The sequence below is a fragment of the Mirounga leonina genome, unplaced genomic scaffold (genome assembly GCF_011800145.1).
Source record: "Mirounga leonina isolate KUSES-001 unplaced genomic scaffold, KU_Mleo_1.0 Mir_115, whole genome shotgun sequence".
Lineage (NCBI taxonomy): Eukaryota > Metazoa > Chordata > Mammalia > Carnivora > Phocidae > Mirounga > Mirounga leonina.
The window spans coordinates 10,453,724-10,473,779 of record NW_023270268.1 but is presented as its reverse complement, the minus strand read 5'-3'; the positions used below and the strand labels follow the sequence as shown (position 1 = coordinate 10,473,779).

Sequence of the window (20,056 nt, the reverse complement as noted above, 5' to 3'; positions counted from 1 at the left end):
TCTAGAAATATTATGTATGAGATTGAACCATATGAAATTGCCAATTATCAACTGGTTTAACCCAGAACAGTATAAGCATTCCTTGTATGATTCAGTGTTTTAAAAGTGCTAGTCACTTCTATTGGAATGTCATTATAATGAATTACCTTGAATGCTGGGGACTGAAGTTCGTTCAACATCTAACAAACATATTCTGGAGATTTTTCATAACAAAGGTTATTTGCAAATCTAGGATATGAACATGTACTAGGAAAGGAGTACTTTACATGGCTATAGAACCTTTGTTTTACTTTTCATGAGTCTGCTATTTTTTTTTGACAGTGGGAAATAGCTTTATTTTTTATTATGTTCAATTTGCGTTTTTAATTCTTAAAAAAACATAAGCCCTGTTATCTGAAGCATGGACTCACTATAGAGTAAGGGTTAAGATCCATCAAGGCTCAAAATATTAGAAACAGAGAATGCAACAATATTTCTAAGATCACAACATTCCTTTGCTCAAAACCCTTAAATATCTTATCTCACGGTGTCAAAAGTCCTTACTATGGTCTATAGCATTTCCTGCTACTCTCATCCCTCCTCTACTCCACCCTGGGCTTCTGGCAGTTCTTCAAACACCAAAGTACACTCCCTCCTCAGCGCCTTTGTACTAACTTCCTTAGCCAGGACTGCTCCTCAAAGATATCCACGATGGCTTACCTCCTCATCTCCTTCAGATGTCTGCGTTGTCATCTCAAAACAGCCTTTTCTGATCCACATATTAGAACAGTACCCCTACTACAAGCCACTGTATTTTTTTTTCCTTGTTTATGGTCTGCCTTCCCCAAATAGAATACAAACTACAAGGAAGAGAGTCCTTTGTTTTATTCATTGCTATATCCCCAGAGTCTTGAACAGTAGCAGGCTCTCAATAAGAATGTGCTGAACAAGATGCTGCACAAAGACTGCATATATGTTTCCAACTAAAACTTCTGACACCGATACAAAAAAAAAAAAAAAAAAAAAAGGGGCTAAGGAAACAGTTCGGTACCCGGCCGGCTCTGCTACTTAGAATGAAACAACTACCCTTTAGAAGAAAGTATTTTCAGTAATATATACTAACGAATGGCTGGATTCCCTAAAGACGAAGCATTAACGCTAAATGCATGCGTGCTGCAAGTCTCTGTTGGTACAGAATATTTTCTTTTATCACACAAGACTTTCAATAAGTCATTTTCCCATGAACCAAGAAATTCTGGCTAAAGATACTTACGGAAAAATAGAAGTGGGAGTTAACCTACTGATATACAAGAATTAGGAAATACAGAATATACGAATCCAAACCTCACACAAGAGAAAAATACCAGAAAAAGGAATTGGAGTGTTTGCCCCCTTGGAAACACTAAGAGAGAAAAAGTCCGAGACAGACTGCACCTCTTTCCTTGGCGCCAGGGATGGTACGAACACTCAGTCCGGGGGTGCAAGGCGTGAGTGTCCCCGCAAGGGGCTTCGGAGGGCGAGGCCCGGACTCTGAGTGGGATGGGAGTGGTGGATCCCGTTCACTCTCCTCTCCCAACGATTTTCTCAGGAGCAAAGGTAGTGCTGACTGAGCCTACCCGCTCCCAAAAAGGCTTGGGGGAGGGTTGATGAGGGTAGACCCCTCCCCTTCCCCAAGGATTGTCCAGGCCCCCGCAGGAGCCCAGTCTCCCGCTCACCCGGCTCCCGGTTGATCTCGATGTCGAAGTGGCACTGCGGCCGATCCTGCGCCCCCATCGCGACCGAGGCGGCGGCAAGAGCTAGGAGAAAGGGGGAGGAAAGCGGTCAGGGCGGGAGCTAGGGCGGGGGCTGGGGCGGAGCCCGCGCCACGGTCGCCTCGCGCCAGCCTGTCGCGACACCACGGGAGGCCAAGCCGGGGTTCCCTCCAGCCCCGGGCCTCCCGACTCCCAAGTAGCGCGCACACACATGCGGGCGAGCTCTTTACCTGGTTGGCCTGCAACCTGAGCAGCTCTCCGCGAGCGGAGGAGAAAGCGCTGCCACGGCGGCAGCCGGAGCCCAACGCCACTAACGGACCACCACCCCCTCCCCCGGGCCGGCCTCCCCGCGCCACGCTAAACCCCGCGAGAGTCGGGACAAATACCGCGAGAGCACAGGCTCGAAGGGGGTGTTTAACCGAAGGGTGAGCGCGCACGTGGGCGTGTCCGACGCTCCTATACCTGATCTAGTCCTTTTTGCCCCGCCCCTTCCGCCCCCACCCCCCGTTAGAGTCAGTCCGCCCAATCTGGGAGCCCTGATCACGCCTGCGCTCTCTGTTTCCTCTCGTCTCCCTTAAGATCCGTGAGTGCCCGCGCGTTTTCCGGCATCGCGACGCTTCCGTGTTATCTACACCTGCGAGCAAGCTGTAAGAAACGAAGTCGAGGTTTAGTGAACGGACGGGTCTTTTGGCTTGTTTCCCTTTTCTCAAGGCGTAGTTATGACACTCTCCTCCTGCTAGACTGTTTCACTTCAAAGGCCTTAGGTGGGCGTCCGTTCCCTCTTTGGCGTCGGCGTCGCAGGGATAGTCTTTGTTCATGGCCATTCATCTTTTGTGAAGAGTCAGTTCAAGACCTTTGCCCATGTTTTATTCGTGTTCGTCTTACTGTTGAATGCGGGAGTTCCGAGTACAAATGTTTTGTTAAACAGGTGATATGTGTATGTTCTAAATACAAATCTTTTGTTATATATAATTCTGAGTATTTTCTCCTGAGCTGGGTCGTTTCATTGTTTTGATGGTGGTTTGTGCAAAGCAGTTTTTAATTGTAGTGAAGTTACTTGATCAGTTTTCTCGTATGGTTTGTGCTTTTTCTGTGCAAAGAAATCTCTGCTTACCCCGAACTCCTGAAGATTTTCTCCTGTATTTTCCTCTAGAACTTTTACGTGTAAGTTTAAGATTCATTGGAATTTTTCATTCTGGTGTCAGGTAGAGGTTGCGGTTCGTTTTGGTTTTTGGTTTTTTTCCCCTATGGAAACAGAGTAGTTTCACCACCATTTGTTTAAAAAAACTTGCCTTTTGTCCGTTGAATTACCTTGGCTTTGTGTGGTTCTGTTTCTGAACTCTGTATTTTTTAACTGTTCTATGCTACGGCTACACTGTTTTGTTTTTTGTTTTTAAGTTGATTTCTTAAAACTAAAATACACACTTTTTAAATATTTTATCAAAATTATCATTTAACTTTTTAAGTGACAGTTCAGAGGCAGTAAGTAAATTTCACATTGTTGTGCAATCATCAGCATCTAGCCACTGAACATTTTTCATCTTGGAAAACTGAAACTCTGTATCCATTAAACAATAACTGCATTCTTTCTACCCAGCCTCAGGCAACCACTCTACTTTTTTTTTTTTTTTAATTTATTGTGGTAAGAACACTTAATGTGACATCTATCCTCTTAATAGATTTAAGGTTTTATTTATTTATTTGAGAGCGAGCAAGTGAGTGGGGGGAGGAGCAGATAGAGAGGGTCAAGCAGACTCCTCGCTGAGCTGGATCCCACAACCCCAAGATCTTGACCTTAGCCAAAATCAAGAGTTGGACACTCAACCCACTGAGCCACCCAGCCCCCCCTTTAACAGATTTTCAAGTGTACAATATGGTATTGTTATCAATAGGCACAATGTTGTACAGCAGATTTCTAGGATTTATAAATCTTACATAGGTGAAATTTTTTTTTTTTTAAAGATTTTATTTATTTATTCGTGAGAGAGAGAGAGAGGCAGAGGGAGAAGCAGGCTCCCAAGGAGCAGCGAGCCCGATGCGGGACTCGATCCCAGGACCCCGGGATCATGACCTGAGCCGAAGGCAGACGCTTAACCATCTGAGCCACCCAGGCGCCCTAGGTGAAATTTTATAACCATTGATAGCAACTACTTTCACCCTCTTCCCATCCCCTGGCAAACACTCTTATTCTTTGCTTCTATAAGTTCGACTATTTTAGTTACCACATATTAAATGGAATCATGCAATATGTGTCCTTCAGTGACTGACTTGTTTCACTTAGCATAATGTTCTCAAGTTTCATCGATGTTCTCACATATTGCAGGATTTCCTTCTTTTTTTAAGGCTAAATAATACTCCACTGTATGAATATACCATAATTTCTTTATCCATTATCAGCAGATGGACACTTGGGTTGCTTCCATCATTTGGCTATTGTGAATAATGCTGCTGTGAAGATGAGTGTACAAATATCTCTTTGAGATCCTGCTTTCAATTCCTTTGGGCATATACCCAGAAATGGAATTGCTAGGTCATAAACTAATTCTGTTTTAAATTTCTGGTTTTGTTTTTTTTAAGATTTTATTTATTTGAGAATGAGAGAGCACAGGAGCAGGGGCAGAGGGAGAGGGAGTTGGAGAAGCGGAGTCCCCTGCTGAGCAGGGAGCCTGCCTTGGGGCTTGATCCCAGGACCCTGAGATCATGACCTGAGCCAAAGGCAGGCACTTACTGAGGCACCCAGGTGCCCCAAGCTAATTCTGTTTTTATGGGGAACTGCCGTTCTATTTTCCATAGTGACTGCACTATTTTACATTTCCATCAGCATTGCACAGGGTTTCAGTTTCTCAACATCCTTACCAACACTTGTTATTTTGTTCTGTTTTTTAATAATTGCCATCCTAATGAGCGTGAAGTAGCACACTGTTTTGATTACTGTAGCTTTATAGTAAATTTAAAAATCAAGGTCACTTAGGTAGTTTCTAATCTGTTTTTGCACCTGTGCCACCTTGTGAAGTGCAGAGACCTTCTGCACCGTCATGGAAGTGCTATCCCTGTTGGAGGTTGCCAGTTCTACCTCTCTAAAAGTACAGTATCTCTATCAGAGCAACAATCTCCTGGGTTTCACATTTGTAACCTAGGCTGAATTGAGAAGCTAGTGGTCCTGGGTCTGATTTTGCTTACACTGTTACAGCTGACCATTTATAGGTTTGGAAAAGACAAAATGTATATGCCTATTCAGAGATGAAATGGGTTGGTAAAGCTAACTTTCATACACAGACTTGTGAAAGGAAAAGAAGGGGAGCATTGCCCAGGGAAGTAATTTGTAATTACTGTGCTTTGAGCAGCTGTCTTCAGTGTAAGTTGGCTTTAGGGCTCTGGGATGAAATGCTTAATTTGGGGAGTATTTAAAATACTTTAAGGCTCCCGAAATTTGTTCTTATCTTGACACTCCCCTAAAGTTTCTTTCCTGCCATTGATTATATGATGTGGGGCAAACCACTTTGATCCTGGAATTCAGTTTCTTTGTCTGCAAAATAAGCAGGATGAAATACCTTCTAAGTTCCCTCCTTGCTCAAAATTCTTTTATTCTGTCCTGTGAGTTGAAATTATATTTCAGATGATTTGAGGATAAGGTATGCTATTTGGTCTGTGGTCAAGGGGAAGAAACTACTGGGACAAGGCAGGCCTAGAGCTAACATCCACCAAAAGGATTGATACCTCCTCCCTCATCATCAAGAGTAGTAGAAAATTATCCAAGCAGTTTACAAACTCAGGCTTAATTTGGAGAACGCTTAGTAGTAGGAATTTTCAGGTAATGATTTAGAGTGGGATTATACCAGCAGTTGGCACTTCAATGGATAGGGCTCTAGCAAAACTAATCAGGAATGCTAGTGGAGAAATTTAGATGAAACATAATTTTTTAGAAAATAGAAATTACCAAAATTGACTCAAAGAAATAGAAGGCCTGAATAAACTAGCAATCATTGAAGAAATTGAATTAGTAATCCCTAATCTCCTTCCAAACAACGGTGAAGGACATTTTGCCATAACCAGATGGGAAATTTGATAATGGTCTAAATATTAGGTGAAATCAAGGAAATATACTTAATTTTGTTAGATATCTAATGAAGATAAAGATAATGAAATTTTGGTTATGCAAGAAAATGTTCTTAGTTTTTTAGTGAAGTGAAACAAATGTGGCAAAATCATGGTAATTGTTTAGCTGAGAGGTATATGGGGATTTTTGAGCTGTGTTCGGTATTTTTATATTTCTTTGCAATTACTCTTAATAAAACCAGTAAGAACAAACATAGTCTTTCCAAAAACACAAGTTCCACATTGTTTCATAGGCATATTTTACCAGACCCTTAAGGATCAATAATCTCTTCTCAATCAAAGTATTTTAGAAAATGGAAAAAGACAGCTACCTAACTTACCTTGTGATACCAACACCAAACAAAGATAGATAGGGCAAGAAAGTTAGAGACCAATCTCATTATAAACATGGATTTAAAAACCCAAATAAAATATTAGGAAATGGAGTTTAGCAGCATTTAAATTCCAAAATGTTCATGAACTAGTTGGCTTTAATTCAGGAATACAAAGATGGTTCGACATCAGAGAATCTATTTCTATAGTTCACCATATTAACAGATTAAAGAAAAGGCATATGATTATCCCAATATATGGTGTATTGGTTATCTATGTATTGCCTCTCAGCTCCTTCAATATATCTTCTGTAATACACAGTTTAACCCCAAGCAGGGATCTGTACCAAATTAACTTTTACATTTGTATAACTTAGGGAGAAGACAAAAAAGGTAAACAAAAGGAGAGAAAAGGAATCCAATGAGAAGATAACTACGCACACAGTTCTACCTTATTTGCTTACACCATTTTTTAAATAAAAGGATATCCTATATCTTAAATGGGAAATTGCAGAAAAGAATAGGTCCAAGACTGCTATCTTTAGAAAGACCTGCTTAAAAGGTTGGGCTGTGGGTGGAATCTGGGAACCTGTATGATAATCAATTTCCTACACTTAAAGAAAACTTCAGTTAAATGATTAGAGTGCTTCACTCTGCCTAAACTATTTGAGCAAACAATATGGTTTATGCTGAACACCTGCTTTCCTTCTGGGACTCTGGAAACTTGGTATGTAGCAGGCAGAGGATGCGTACATATGTGACCATCCCCCAGTAAAAACTTTGGGCACTGAGTCTCTAATGAACTTCCCTGGTAGACATTTCTCACATGCTATGATTCATCCTTGGAGGAATTAAGCTCGTTCTGTGTGACTCCATTGGGAGGGTGAAGCTTGAACCTGGTTTCCTCTGGGCTTTACCCTCTATGCCTTTTCCCTTTGCTGATTTGCTTTGTGTTCTTTTGCTATTGTAAATCATAGCTTCACAGCTATGATGCTGAGTCCTGGGAGTCCTCCTAGCCAATCATCAAACCTGCAGGTAATCTTAGGACCTACAACACAGCAACAAATATTACCAGAATTTGATAACAAAATCTATATTGAAAATCTGAAAACACATTTTTTTAAATCCTAGATTTCCTTTTTTTATGGGGAAACAAGGAGTAGACTATTTCATTTTACAGAAAAATATATATTTTGATAGAATAACATTCTCATGCTATTAGTCAAGAACAGATGGGCTTTTTCCATGAGCGTCAGGGGAAATGGCCATAGCAGCTCCAAGCATCCATCCTTATACCCTGGAAGTCTGAGGGGAGAGCACTTTTCCTGCCAGCACCAGCGAGAAAAATCCCAGCGAGAGAGCTCATTGACGATGAGGTTCATATGCCCATCAGTCTTGATGGCCACAGTAGTGGGCAGAAACCGTGACTGATCAGCTTGGGGTGGGGCCACAGGAGAAGAATGGGGTATGGCAGCACGGAGATGGCCCCTGAGGCAATGGCTGCCTAGTAAGAAGTCTAAGAAGTCGAGTTCGATCGAGAGCTGAGAGTGGACCCCAGAGAGCCCTGAGCAGTCCCGACGCTGCCGGCCTAGTTGCCGTCACACCCCGGCGGAGCCGCAGCGGTGGGGCCGGCCACAGTCACCATCACTGCAACCATGATCAGTGAGGCCGAGACCCAGCAGCTGCCCGCCGCCCCGGCCCTCAGCGCTGCCTACACCAAGCCTGGCCCCAACGGCAACGCAGGGAGCAGCGGCCTGGGTGGCCTCACATCCGCGGCACCCACCGTCGGGAACAAGAAGGTCATCGCAGTGAAGATTTCAGGAACAGTAAAATGGTTCAATATAAGAAACAGATAAGGTTTCACTAACAGGAATACCACCCAGGAAGATGTATTTGTACACCAGACTGCCATAAAGAATAACCCCAGGGCGCCTGGGTGGCTTGGTTGGTTGAGCATCTGCCTTCGGCTCAGATCATGGTCCCAGGGTCCTGGGATCGAGTCCCACGTCAGGCTCTCTGCTCAGCGGGGAGCCTGCTTCTCCTTCTCCCTCTGCCTGCCTCTCTGCCTACTTGTTCTCTCTCTCTCTCTCCCTCTGTCAAATAAATAAATAAATAAAATACTAAAAAAAAAAAAAGTAACCCCAGGAAGTACCTGCCCCAGGAAGATGGAGAGACTGTGGAGTTTGATGATGTTGAAGGAGAAAAGGGTGCCAAGCCAGCAAATGTGACAGGCCCTGGTGGAGTTCCAGTGCAAGGCAGTAAATATGCAGCAGACGGGAACCATTATAGATGCTATCCACGTGGCAGAGGTCCTCCACGCAATTCCCAGCAGAATTACCAGAACAGTGAGAGTGGGGAAAAGAATGAGGGATCGGAAAAGGCTCCCGAAGGCCAGGCCCAACAGCACTGGCCCTACCGCGGGCGGAGCTTCCACCTTACTACATGCAGAGACCCTATGGGCATCGACCACAATATTCCAACCCTCCTGTGCAGGGAGAAGTGATGGAAGGTGCTGACAACCAGGGTGCAGGAGAACAAGGTAGACCAGTGAGACAGAATAGGTATCGGGGTTATAGACCACAATTCCGCAGGGATCCTCCTCGACAAAGATAGCCTAGAGAGGATGGCAATGAGGAAGATAAGGAAAATCAAGGAGATGAGACCCAAGGTCAGCAGCCACCTCAAGGTTGGTACCACTGCAACTTCAGTTACCCACGCGGACGCCCAGAAAACCCTAAACCACAAGATGGCAAAGAGACAAAAGCAGCGGATCTATCAGCTGAGAATTCGTCCGCTCCTGAGGCTGAGCAAATGCCTGCTTACCATCTCTACCATCATCTAGTTTAGCCATCCAACACGAAGAAATGAAGAGGAAATTCCAGCAATAAGAAATGAACAAAAGATTGGAGCTAAAGACCTTAAGTGCTTGCTTTTTGCCCATTGACCAGATAAAAAGAACTATCTGCAGCATGGGGTTTTTATTATTTTTACCTAAAGACGTCTCTTTTTGGTAATGCCAAACTTTTTTTTTTTTTCCAAACTTTTTTTTTTTAAGATTTTATTTGTTTGACAGAGAGAGAGAGCACAAGCAGGGGGAGTGGGAGAGGGAGAAGCAGGCTCCCCGCTGAGCACGGAGCCCGATGTGGGGCTCGATCCCAGGACCCTGGGATCATGACCCCAGCTGAAGGCAGACGCTTAACGACTGAGCCACCCAGGTGCCCCCCCCCTTTTTTTTTTTTAAAGATTTTATTTATTTGACAGAGAGAGACACAGCGAGAGAGGGAACACAAGCAGGGAGAGTGGGAGAGGGAGAAGCAGGCTTCCCGCCGAGCAGGCAGCCCGATGCGGGGCTCGATCCCAGGACCCTGGGATCATGACCTGAGCCGAAGGCAGATGCTTAACGACTGAGCCACCCAGGCGCCCCAACTTTTTTTTTTTTTTAAAGCCTGATTTTTCTCAATACAGCTTTAAAGTCTTTTAAATTGTTTCATATCTGGTCAAGTTGAGATTTTTAAGAACCTCATTTTTTAATTTGTAATAAAAGTTTACAACTTGATTTTTTCAAGAAACTCAACAAACGGCAAGCACCCATTAATAAAGGTCTTAAATAATTAAAAAAAAATCACCTTAATTGTGGATACTGCACCCACCTTTTGGCCTTTTAGGCCAGTGGCTTTTTTCCCACTAACTTGCTTTAAAGTATGACTATGTGTTCACAAATGTCTAATCCTTCATTGTCTTTAGTGGGGAGCTTGTATGCCATCAAATTCATATGAAAAACTCACTACAACAAGCACTTCTTGTCAGACAGGTTCCTTACTCTATATTGATCAACTTGTTCTCTGATTTCAAACTCTAAATTCTGCTGAGTCCTTGGCTCTGATGCTTTTTCTAGACACTAGCTTTTGCAAGTAGATTGGGTTTTGGTAAAAATTTTTCATCTGCTGTGGTGCTAATGGAAGCTACATTTGCTCAGCCAGTCCATCTGGGTCTACCCACCCAGGGTGTGGTATCTTGGTTGTTTCCCTCAGAAGAAGACTCTGACAATGGTTTGAGTGCAAGTTGCTTATTTGAGAAGTGGCCCTAGGAAACTCCATCTAGAGGGTGGAGAAGTGAGCAAGGAAGATAGGCAGTAAAGTGTGTGCTATTAAGCCAGCTACCATAGTGGTGATTAGAGCTTAACCCAGGCTTATTAGGAGCTCCCTGAAAGCAGGGCCCAGTGCCCTTCTCCTCTATTTTCCTCACTGTAGAGCCCAACACAAGGCCTGGTCAACTGAGAACTCATGTTATAATTGAGTTGATGACCACATAGGTGAACACTGCTCTAAAATGGACCCGAGAGAGAGAGAAAAAAACCCTGTTGGAATGAAAGGTCTTTGCATAGCTCTTGTTTCTGCCTGCACTGCTAGGTCCCTTGATGGCCACATGTCAGGTTCCTTGTTATTCATCTCTCAGCTGCAATGTTACCTCCTTGGCTCATTCCTGATTCCATAATTTAAAGTAGCCACCCAGACACTCTCCAGCACATGACCCTATTGTAATCTCTGCACAGCCACTTATTACCATGTGAAGCTTTCCTTGGTTGTTTATATATTTTTTGCCTGTCTCCCCCATAGATACAGGTTATTTATACTGTGTTGTCTTCTTTATATAAGAATAAAGTTTCCATGAGAGCAGTGACATTGTCTGACTTCCTCACTGCACAACCTTCAGCGCATACTAGTGGATCAGTAAATAGTTTTTGAATGAATGAATTTATCACAAACAGAAACGAAAACAACCTCCCTTTGGACCCTAGACTCTTACTTAAAAGATCTAGGAAGGAAAAAAAAAAAAAAGATCTAGGAAGGAAAGAAAGGTTCCCAGTGACTGAACAGAACATCTAGATTCCAGAGGAATCTGTAGGATTTTCATTGGGAAAAGAGGGAACAGATTAACTTCTTAAAATTGCTTTTATTAAAATGGAATCAAAACCATATTACGTGTGAGGTAGAGTAACAATAAAATGAAGATACTATGTACCCAGCTTAAGAAATATACTCAGGATCACCTTTAGTAACGGAAGTTTATTACAGAGGTTCAAGAGCATATGAGATAGCACTGAACTTCCTTTCCTCCCTAGCCATATTGTGACTTGGGGTCAGACTTGGGTGTCAAAAAGCCTCATGAGGAAGTGGAAAAATAGCTTCACATCTTGTGGAATAAACCTGACCTCAAATTATCTGCTCTCTTTGTTTTAGCTGCCATATCCTCATCTCAGGAGAATGTGGTAATGACAGAAGTCAGTCACCACAGTTGCAAATCCTGGGAAGCAGGCTTGGAAACCCCAGAGAAAGGCTCAGGCCCTTGTAGGCTGTTCGGAGATCAGCTTGACCCTGAGAGTTGGAAAAGGGCAGACAGGCTGAGTAGAGGCTTAATCTTGAAGTAGGAGGTCCTCTGAGAAGAGAGAGCGGTTAAGACATTCTGGCCAGGTTTGGTCTTTATCTTTTTAAATCACCTTTCACAACTATATTGATTTCTGGGTCCTTTAAGAGGGATGGCAGATACTTGTGCTTCAGGCGGTCTCTGAAGCAGACAGGTAGAGGTAAGCTGGGGCACATATGATGACAGCTAAGTGGCCTGCCCCAGCTTCTCCAGTTTATCTCCCCAGAAAAGGGTCCTCTGGAGAGTAGGGTCATCTGTGGCTTAAATAGGCTTGGCCATTTCCAGAGGCTTGTGATTTGCCCTGCTTCGGTCCTCTACATGTGGACTGAAATACCTTCCAAGAGACAAAGGGAGGGAAACGGCAGGTCACAAACTCCTTCCCCCTGAGGGAGAACTGAACTTTGTCTTCAAGGCTATTGCCTCTGCTACACTTACCTACTATAGGCCCTACTGGCTTGCTCAGAGCCCACACATTGGAACCTCTGATGCTCTGTCACAGACCCTCACCTACCTTGCCAGTAGTGGACAGTTCCTACAAGGTCAGACTCACCTTGTGCTGGCAGAAGCCCCACTCAGGGGCTGCCATGCAGCTTTTTACTTTCTTTCTTCTCTGACGTCTCGGAGTTGGCTGCAAAGGCTGCCTGTTAGTCCAGGGGACCGAACTCCCCTGTAGGGAACCCCAACTCAGGTGGACACTTCTGGGGCATTTGTATGCTTTTGAGATCATGCCCCTACCCCCTGGATTGAGTCCTTATTGCCTATAGCAGTAACCTTGGTAACATACACATTTAGTGGCTTTTCCTTCTTCCCTGTCTCACTCTCCTTATGGCCTTATTCCTGCTTCCTGAGATCATCCCCCAAATAAACTATCTGCACCCAAGGCCTTGTCTTAGGCTTGTTTGAGGCGACACCTAAATTGAAACATCAGCTGATGGGCGCCTGGGTGGCTCAGTCGTTAAGCGTCTGCCTTCGGCTCGGGTCATGATCCCGGGGTCCCGGGATCGAGTCCCACATCGGGCTCCCTGCTCGGCGGGAAGCCTGCTTCTCCCTCTCCCACTCCCCCTGCTTGTGTTCCTGCTCTCGCTATCTCTCTCTGTCAAATAAATAAAATCTTTAAAAAAAAAAAAAGAAACATCAGCTGATGCTCTCATCCCAGCTTGGGCCAAGCCGTATGTAAACAAGTCAAGGTGCCTAGTAAAGGGAGACAGCTGCCATCCAACTCCAGCTGATGGTTGCCATGTGGACCTGCAGGCCCAGCATTGCTATAAATCCAGGCTATAATGGGAAATCCTCTCTAAATGTTAGGAACTAATTCAAAACTAAAAACATTGCATAGTGCCCACCATATCTGCTGACCAGGTCAGGCCCATGAGCAGCCCACTTGGCATAGTATATGGGCATCAACCCCATGAACAGTGGGGGGAGGAAGAATCCATTAATGGGCTAGGACCCTAAGGATGGAAAAATGGGTGAGGGAGCAAAGAACAGGCTTCTTCCCAGATTTGAGAAGGGCCTGAAAGGGCCAGAGCCCTCAGATAACACATCAGAGCACACATTAACACACATTGTTTACTTCGTGCCCAGCTCTCAACCACAGTATCTCAATCTCACAACCTCAGGAGGCAGATATTACTTTCATTATCCTCATTTTATAGGTGAAACAAGAGCTCTCAAAGGCTGCAGCTGAGCTGGGACTCAAAATGAGGTCTCTTCACTATTTACACATTTAGTCTCTCTGGGTTGCAATCCTTGATTCCTACAAAAGGAGCCAGGCATCGGAGATTCTAATTTTGGGTTCACTTAGGAAAATCTCCTTGCCTCATTTTACAGATAAGTCTCAAAGAGGGAAAGTTCTTTATTGAACAAAGCTAATGAAGGCAGAAGGGATGATAAAATAGGAAATCACCAGTATGCAATCCCTAATGAAGTAATAGATCAAAACTAGGCAGATCATAATTTAAGCAAAAGGCTATCAGGCACCTGATTAATAAATTAAATCAGGTCATTCCTGATGTGATGCAAAAGCAAGTACCTCTTACCTGCTATGATGTATACTTGCCAAAAATATTAGAATCGGAGTCTGAATGAGCCTCTAGATCTACCAGTTTATAGGAAAAGTGGGCAATAGTGGGACATATTTAATGACACCATAGGGATATAACTAGGTGAATGCAGAATATGAGAAATTTTGGGGCAAATGACCTAGTTTTTCCAACAAATGGCAAAGAAGAAGGGGAACTGCTAAGTATTTTCACAGAGACTTAAGGGACATAAACACAATGCAGTGTATGAATCTTGTTTGGATCCTGAGTTAGAGAAATCAACAAAAAGACATTCTATGATAATTGACGGGGCTCAGGACATGCTACTCCAAACTATGGCACATTGGCTTATTGAATATTTCAAGCTGAAGAATCTGAGAAATGGCACATGCTGAAGGACTTTCTGACCTCCCATGAAGCAGGTCATAAGACCCTCATGTGAGGGGTGCCCCCCCTATACTCAGAAGAAAGGAGCACCCTTATCTCTTAAAATGGAGCAACACTGAGAATTTGAATGAAAAGACCATGTTAAGTTTCCCCAATTTACTACACCTCGCTCATATCCTTCTGTTTTCCACTTTTCATCTAATCTCATATAAAAATACTCAGGTTTAACTGTTTCTTTGGGTCTTCATTTCTTTATGAAGGCCTCCCATGTCACATAAAACTTTCTTTTGTTAATTTGTCTTTTGGTATAGAGCCCCAGCCAAGAACCTTAAAAAGACAGGAGGAAGAAGGTATTTTACAAAAGTATTTGAAAAGATATTAGTAGATGACATTAAGTAATAATTAAGAATTACTACTGATTTTGTTAGCAATGATAATGATGTTGTTACATATATTTTTAAGTCCTTACAGTTTTTCCGGAAGACCAAATGGAACACTTATCTTATGAAAATCTCTATACCTCAATATGAGTGTTCTGTGGAAAGGCAAGCTTTATTTCAAAGCAACCTGAAAACAATGGTTAGGTCCACGACTACAACTGGTAGGGGGGGAGCACACAGTTACACGTCCATTTGGCAGCGCCTCAGTTAGGAGGCTCGCCAGTTGCTGTTGATTGCCCACCACCTAATCAGTTTCATCTTCATGTTGAAACTGAAAAGGCAGAATTGAAGATGCCCATGATATCTCTGTAATCCAAACATGCCCATTTCAGAAAAGAGAACATCTGGAGTCAACTTAATCTGCTTAATTATTAAAATAAATATTTACACTGAGAATATAGTTCATTTAGTAGCTTTCTTCACATTTTCACATTTTTAAAAGAGCCACAAGGGTTCATCCATGTTTTAAGCAGTTGAGTTGGTAAAGATCCTGTCTTTACTTCATAGGACATGGATTACACTCAATTACTCCTCATGACAAACTGAAAGATTATTCCATTGCTTTTGAAGCACTGGTTGGGTTGGCATCTGCGATGGTAGCCAAATAAATGAGATTTCTGTGTAACACATGCTGGTACCTATGGGTGAAAAAGAGGCAAAAATTAGAGGCTTTGTTTTGCTGAACATGAACAAAAGACTGGGAAGGAATTTACCCACTCTACTGGAATGGCTCACCTATTGATTGGATGATTCAACATCATCAACCTCCTTGATTAACACCAATGAAAATATATCTAGCATCTATCTGTTCTCACTTATCACTTTCATAGCTACCTCTCTGGTCAAGCCACTATCCTTGCATACACTGTTGTATTGGGCCAGTCTCCTAACTGGTCTCCCTGCTTTACCTTTGCACTCCTACTCTATTCCCCACATAGCAACCCAAGTGATTACTGTACAGTTTAAGTCAAGACTTGCCATACCTCTGATTAAAACCCTCCAAGGGCTCCCCTCTCATTCTGAGTAAAGCTGAACCCTTCTAGCCCTTCTGGTGGCCTACAAAGCTCTACATGATTGGGGCCTCTAGTTATCTCTCTGACCTCAGCTCCTACCACTTTCCCTTCACTCTCTGAGTTCTGGCTGCAGTGTCCCCTTTGCTGTGACTTGAAGATAACCAGTGTGCTCTAGCCTAGGGGGTTCTTCCACCTGATGCTGTCTCTGCCTTATATATTTATGTAGCTGGCTCCCTCACCTCTGGTGAGGACATCTGAGTAGATGTCCCACCAGAGATACCCTGTGTAAAACAGCACCCCTTCCTGCCAATTAGCCTGCTTTATTCTTACTCAAAGCATTTATTAGTATGTGCCTAATTGTATGATTTCCTCCCTCTAGATTCTAGACTCTAGGATGTAAAGTCCATAAAAGCAGAGCTGGTACCTGATTTGATAAAAAGCAGAGCTGGTTTTGGTACTGATTCCCCAATAGCTGAAACAGTGTCTGGTACTCAGTAGTAGTTATAAAATATTTGTGGAACAAAGTTAAAGAAGGAACAAGGCACTTCTATGGTATCAATATGAGCTTACGAGAGTAGTGATTCTCAATCAGGGAGTAAAATTCTCTACCGAGGAAGACAAATCAGACTGGGGGGGTGGGCAGGAAGCCCACCGGAAATTTTGGTAACTTTCTTACCCATAGGTTGAGAATCACTACACCAAAAGGAATGTTTTGCAACTGTTTTCCATATAGAAAAATGAGAGTTTACTATGAACTGCAAAAAAGCAAATTACCAGATGCCAGAACCAAATGTAAAGACTTACCCAAAGATGGATATCTCTACTATTTCATTGACCTGTTCAGTGAGGAACTATAGGTGATTTTTTTGGGGAGATGGGAAAAGGATGGTTTTCTTAAAGATGCCTTCAGTAAGAATGAAATAATGTATTTTTCTATAATAAATGGAGGATAATTCCTGGACTACATTTAGAAAAGAGACCGTTTTCAAGATACATTCATTAGATCACTCCTTTCTGCCCGTGGACACCGCCGAGTAAGCATCATTAAAGTCTCCCCTCCCACCGCCGTCATGTCTAAGTCAGAGTCTCCCAAAGAGCCTGAACAGCTGCAGAAGCTCTTCATCAGAGGTTTGAGCTTTGAAACAACCGATGAGAGTCTGTGGAGCCATTATGAGCAATGGGGAACGCTTACGGACTGTGTGGTAATGAGAGATCCAAACACCAAGCGCTCCAGAGGCTTTGGGTTTGTCACATATGCCACTGTGGAGGAGGTGGACGCAGCCATGAATGCAAGGCCACACAAGGTGGATGGAAGAGTTGTGGAACCAAAGAGGGCTGTCTCAAGAGAAGATTCTCAAAAGACCTGGTGCCCACTTAACTGTGAAAAAGATTTTTGTCGGTGGCATTAAAGAAGACACCGAAGAACATCATCTAAGAGATTATTTTGAACAGTATGGGAAAACTGAAGTGATCGAGATGACTGACTGAGACAGTGGCAAAAAGAGGTTTTGCTTTTGTAACATTTGATGACCATGACTCTGTAGACAAGATGGTCATTCAAAAATACCATACTGTGAATGGCCACAACTGTGAAGTAAGGAAAGCCCTATCTAAGCAAGAGATGGCTAGTGCTTCATCCAGCCAAAGAAGTCAAAGTGGTTCTGGAAACTTTGGTGGTGGTCGTGGAGGTGGTTTTGGTGGGAATGACAACTTTGGTCATGAAGGGAACTTAAGTGGTCGAGGTGGCTTTGGTGGCAGTCGAGGTGGTGGTGGATATGGTGGCAGTGGGGATGGCTATAACGGATTTGGTAATGATGGAAGCAACTTTGGAGGTGGCGGAAGCTATAATGATTTTGGCATTTACAACAATCAATCCTCAAATTTTGGACCCATGAAAGGAGGAAATTTTGGAGGCAGAAGCTCTGGCCCCTGTGGTGGTGGAGGCCAATACTTTGCCAAACCACGAAACCAAGGTGGCTATGGTTGTTCCAGCAGCAGCAGTAGCTAGGGCAGTGGCAGAAGGTTTTAATTACTGCCAGGAAACAAAGCTTAGCAGGAGAGGAGAGCCAGAGAAGTGACAGGGAAGCTACAGGTTACAACAGATTTGTGAACTCAGCCAAGCACAGTGGGGGCTGGGCCTAGCTGCTACAAAGAAGACATGTTTTAGACAATACTCATGTGTATGGGCAAAAAACTCGAGAACTGTATTTGTGACTAATTGTATAACAGGTTATTTTAGTTTCTGTTCTATGGAAAGTGTAAAGCATTCCAACAAAGGGTTTTAATGTAGATTTTTTTTTTTTTTTGCACCCATGCTGTTGATTGCTAAATGTAATAGTCTGATTGTGACACCAAATAAATGTGTCTTTTTTTAAATGTGCTGTGTAAAGTTAGTCTACTCTGAAGCCATCTTGGTATACTACCCCAACAGTGTGAAGTTAGAATTCCTTCAGGGTGATGCCAGGTTCCATTTGAAATTGATTTGCAACCTGCTTGGGCACAGAAGCCATTGTCTCCACAAACCTTGGTGTAGTTGAACTGACAGTTCATGTGTTGTGACCTGGAGTTCACCATTAAAAGGGTCACCCAAGCAAAGTCCTGGAGTTTATTTGGTTATTAATATGATTGTTGGCACATCCTATGCAATATATCTAAATTGAATTATGGTATCATATAAAATTATAGATGGGATTAAAGCTTGTGTATCATCCATTATCATGTGTAATCAATAAACAATTTAATATTCTCTTGAAAAAAAAAGAGACTATTTTCTTTAATTTTGGTATATAGCTAGAGAGCACATTCAATTACTGTGCAGAAGTTGCCTTTGGCCTAACTTGTAAGTCTTATTGGTCCCTCCCTGCGTGCATTACAGAATGACTGCAAGTTAGAAAATGAAGGGGGCGGAGCGCTCAGCTCAGGTCTTGATCTTAGGGTGGTGAATTCAAGACCCGCGTTGGGCTCCATGCTGGGCGTGGAGCCTACGTAAAAAAAAAAAAAAAGGAACTTAGCAGTCAAATGGTCTAACGCCCCTCAGAAAAAGGATAAGCTGGGGATCCATGAGGAGAAAGGGGCCAGAGCTCACATCTCCTGAGACTAGTTTTTCATCTGCTCCCTTCCTCATCCCTGTTGTCATCAGCTGACCTGTCTACGTGAAGGAGGTCTGCAATGAGCATTATTCAGATTTTGAAGAGGGTGCCACGTCTGACTCCAGGCTTCACAATGTGCTGTCTGTGTAGTCCTGGGCAGGTAAGCAACCTCTGAGAATCATCGGCGATCAATTATCCAAGACTCCTAGTTCAGGACAGCTGCTGTATCACCACACTGGTTTCACCCTACACTCAGAAGTCGGGGGGTGGAGCGGGTACTTACTGGACGCACTCATTCGCCCGGCCTTTGTTCTGATACTCCACGATACAGCGGATGAGCTGGTCATTCTCCTCCAAGAGCTGAAAGACCAGAGAAAGGGTCAGTGCAGCGCGTTATCCGGACGGCCGGGAACACTGACCACCAACTCTCTCCAATGCCGGGCTGTCCTGCCCCGGTGCCTTTGACAACTTTGTTCCCATCTCACTCCATACCCTTGCAAGTCATGCTCCCACGCACACCACAAGCCTCAGCTGGGATGCCGCTCTTTCCAGGAAGCTTCCCGCACCCGCAGCCCTTGGGATCTCAACTAAGGAACGCCTCTCGGCCCGAGTTAGCGCTCACCCGCTGGATCGTCTCCTGATTGACTTCCGCCTTGCCTTTCAGCCAGTCCGGTACGAAGGCCACCGACATCCCGGAAAGCCAGGTTGACCCTGGCCTCAGGGCCTACGGACCCCCGCGCCTCTAGACCGGAGCCAACCAGCAGGTCCGGACGCACTACGGCCGCAGCAGGGACCTCGATAGGTGGGGCCTACGCTCTCGACGTTGATTGGGTCCTCCCTTTGACTGGGAACAGGCGGAACGTCATTTGTGATTGGGCGCGCAAGAGCGAAGCTCAGCGCGCCGGCCTCGGGCCCGCCCCTCGGCTGTTTGCCCCTCCTTTGCATTTGCGCAGTCTGGAGGCTAGCCTCGGGGGGCGGGGCGGGGGCGGGGCGGGGCGGGGCGGGGGCCGGCTCCCCGCCTCTTAGGCACCTTGTCCTGTCTGTCTGTGGGAGTACCTTGCCCAGGGTCACATGGAAATCGTGGCCGGAACCCAGATTTCTGGCTCCAAGTCCACTCCTCCCTCTTTCGACATCACTCTGGTGCATCCAGATCTGCGTCTGGAGCCTTTGCCTTCAGCCAAGCCAAACCCTGCAGGGCCTAGGAAAACACTGGTGTTTGCTTCACTCTTGGCTGAGGGAGAAATTCGCACATATGCCTATTTTTCCTTTGGGTGGTAATAATGCTTATTAGGCTTACAACCCTAAAAAACACTATTATTTTCTCCATTTTACAGGTGAGAAAACAGGTGAAGTCACCTGCCTAAGATCTCACAGCTACCAAGGGCAAAGTGGGTATCTGTCCACAGGCAGTATGATTTTATTTTTTTATTTTAGATTTTATTTATTTATTTGACAGACAGAGAGATAGCAAGAACAGGAACACAAGCAGGGGGAGTGGGAGAGG

At 44.1% G+C, this 20,056-nt stretch overlaps 2 protein-coding genes and 1 pseudogene across 9 annotated transcripts in view; 1 reads left to right on the top strand and 2 right to left on the bottom strand.

Moving 5' to 3' along the window:
• The window catches only part of NKTR (natural killer cell triggering receptor), a 54,652-nt gene extending 52,585 nt beyond the window's left edge, over positions 1 to 2,067 (bottom strand). For 6 of the 8 annotated variants that reach the window (XR_004677049.1, XM_034992920.1, XM_034992969.1 and 3 more), the window contains exons 1-2: positions 1,961 to 2,064; positions 1,695 to 1,775 (exon numbers count right to left, since the gene is read on the bottom strand). Coding sequence is in view for 6 of the 8 variants with exons in the window: in XM_034992920.1 (XP_034848811.1) it covers positions 1,695 to 1,752 (58 nt within the window). In the remaining 2 variants the exon portion in view is untranslated. Of the gene's footprint in view, positions 1 to 1,413; positions 1,776 to 1,960 lie in introns of those variants that run through there. The other 2 variants (XM_034992940.1, XM_034992907.1) reach the window with 2 other exon arrangements.
• Positions 2,068 to 4,420: 2,353 nt separating this feature from the next.
• LOC118002418 lies at positions 4,421 to 9,161 on the top strand (annotated as a pseudogene).
• A 5,376-nt stretch (positions 9,162 to 14,537) lies between these two features.
• On the bottom strand, positions 14,538 to 19,389 carry SS18L2 (SS18 like 2). Its single transcript, XM_034992881.1, has 3 exons — positions 19,175 to 19,389; positions 18,836 to 18,912; positions 14,538 to 15,088 (listed from the first exon to the last, which is right to left on the bottom strand). Exons 1-3 carry the CDS (start codon positions 19,241 to 19,243, stop codon positions 15,001 to 15,003), a joined length of 234 nt encoding a protein of 77 aa, XP_034848772.1. The 5' UTR covers positions 19,244 to 19,389; the 3' UTR covers positions 14,538 to 15,000.
• Between the last annotated feature and the right edge of the window lie 667 nt (positions 19,390 to 20,056).

What these genes read in the sequence shown, in the direction of transcription:
- SS18L2 (XM_034992881.1), bottom strand. Translation starts at nt 19,243, where the DNA reads ATGTCGGTGGCCTTCGTACCGGACTGGCTGAAAGGCAAGGCGGAAGTC. An exon ending in ATCAGGAGACGATCCAGCGG is followed by an intron (nt 18,913 to 19,174) that starts GTGAGCGCTAAC and finishes CTGGTCTTTCAG; the next exon opens with CTCTTGGAGGAGAATGACCA. An exon ending in CGGGCGAATGAGTGCGTCCA is followed by an intron (nt 15,089 to 18,835) that starts GTAAGTACCCGC and finishes TTTCACCCATAG; the next exon opens with GTACCAGCATGTGTTACACA.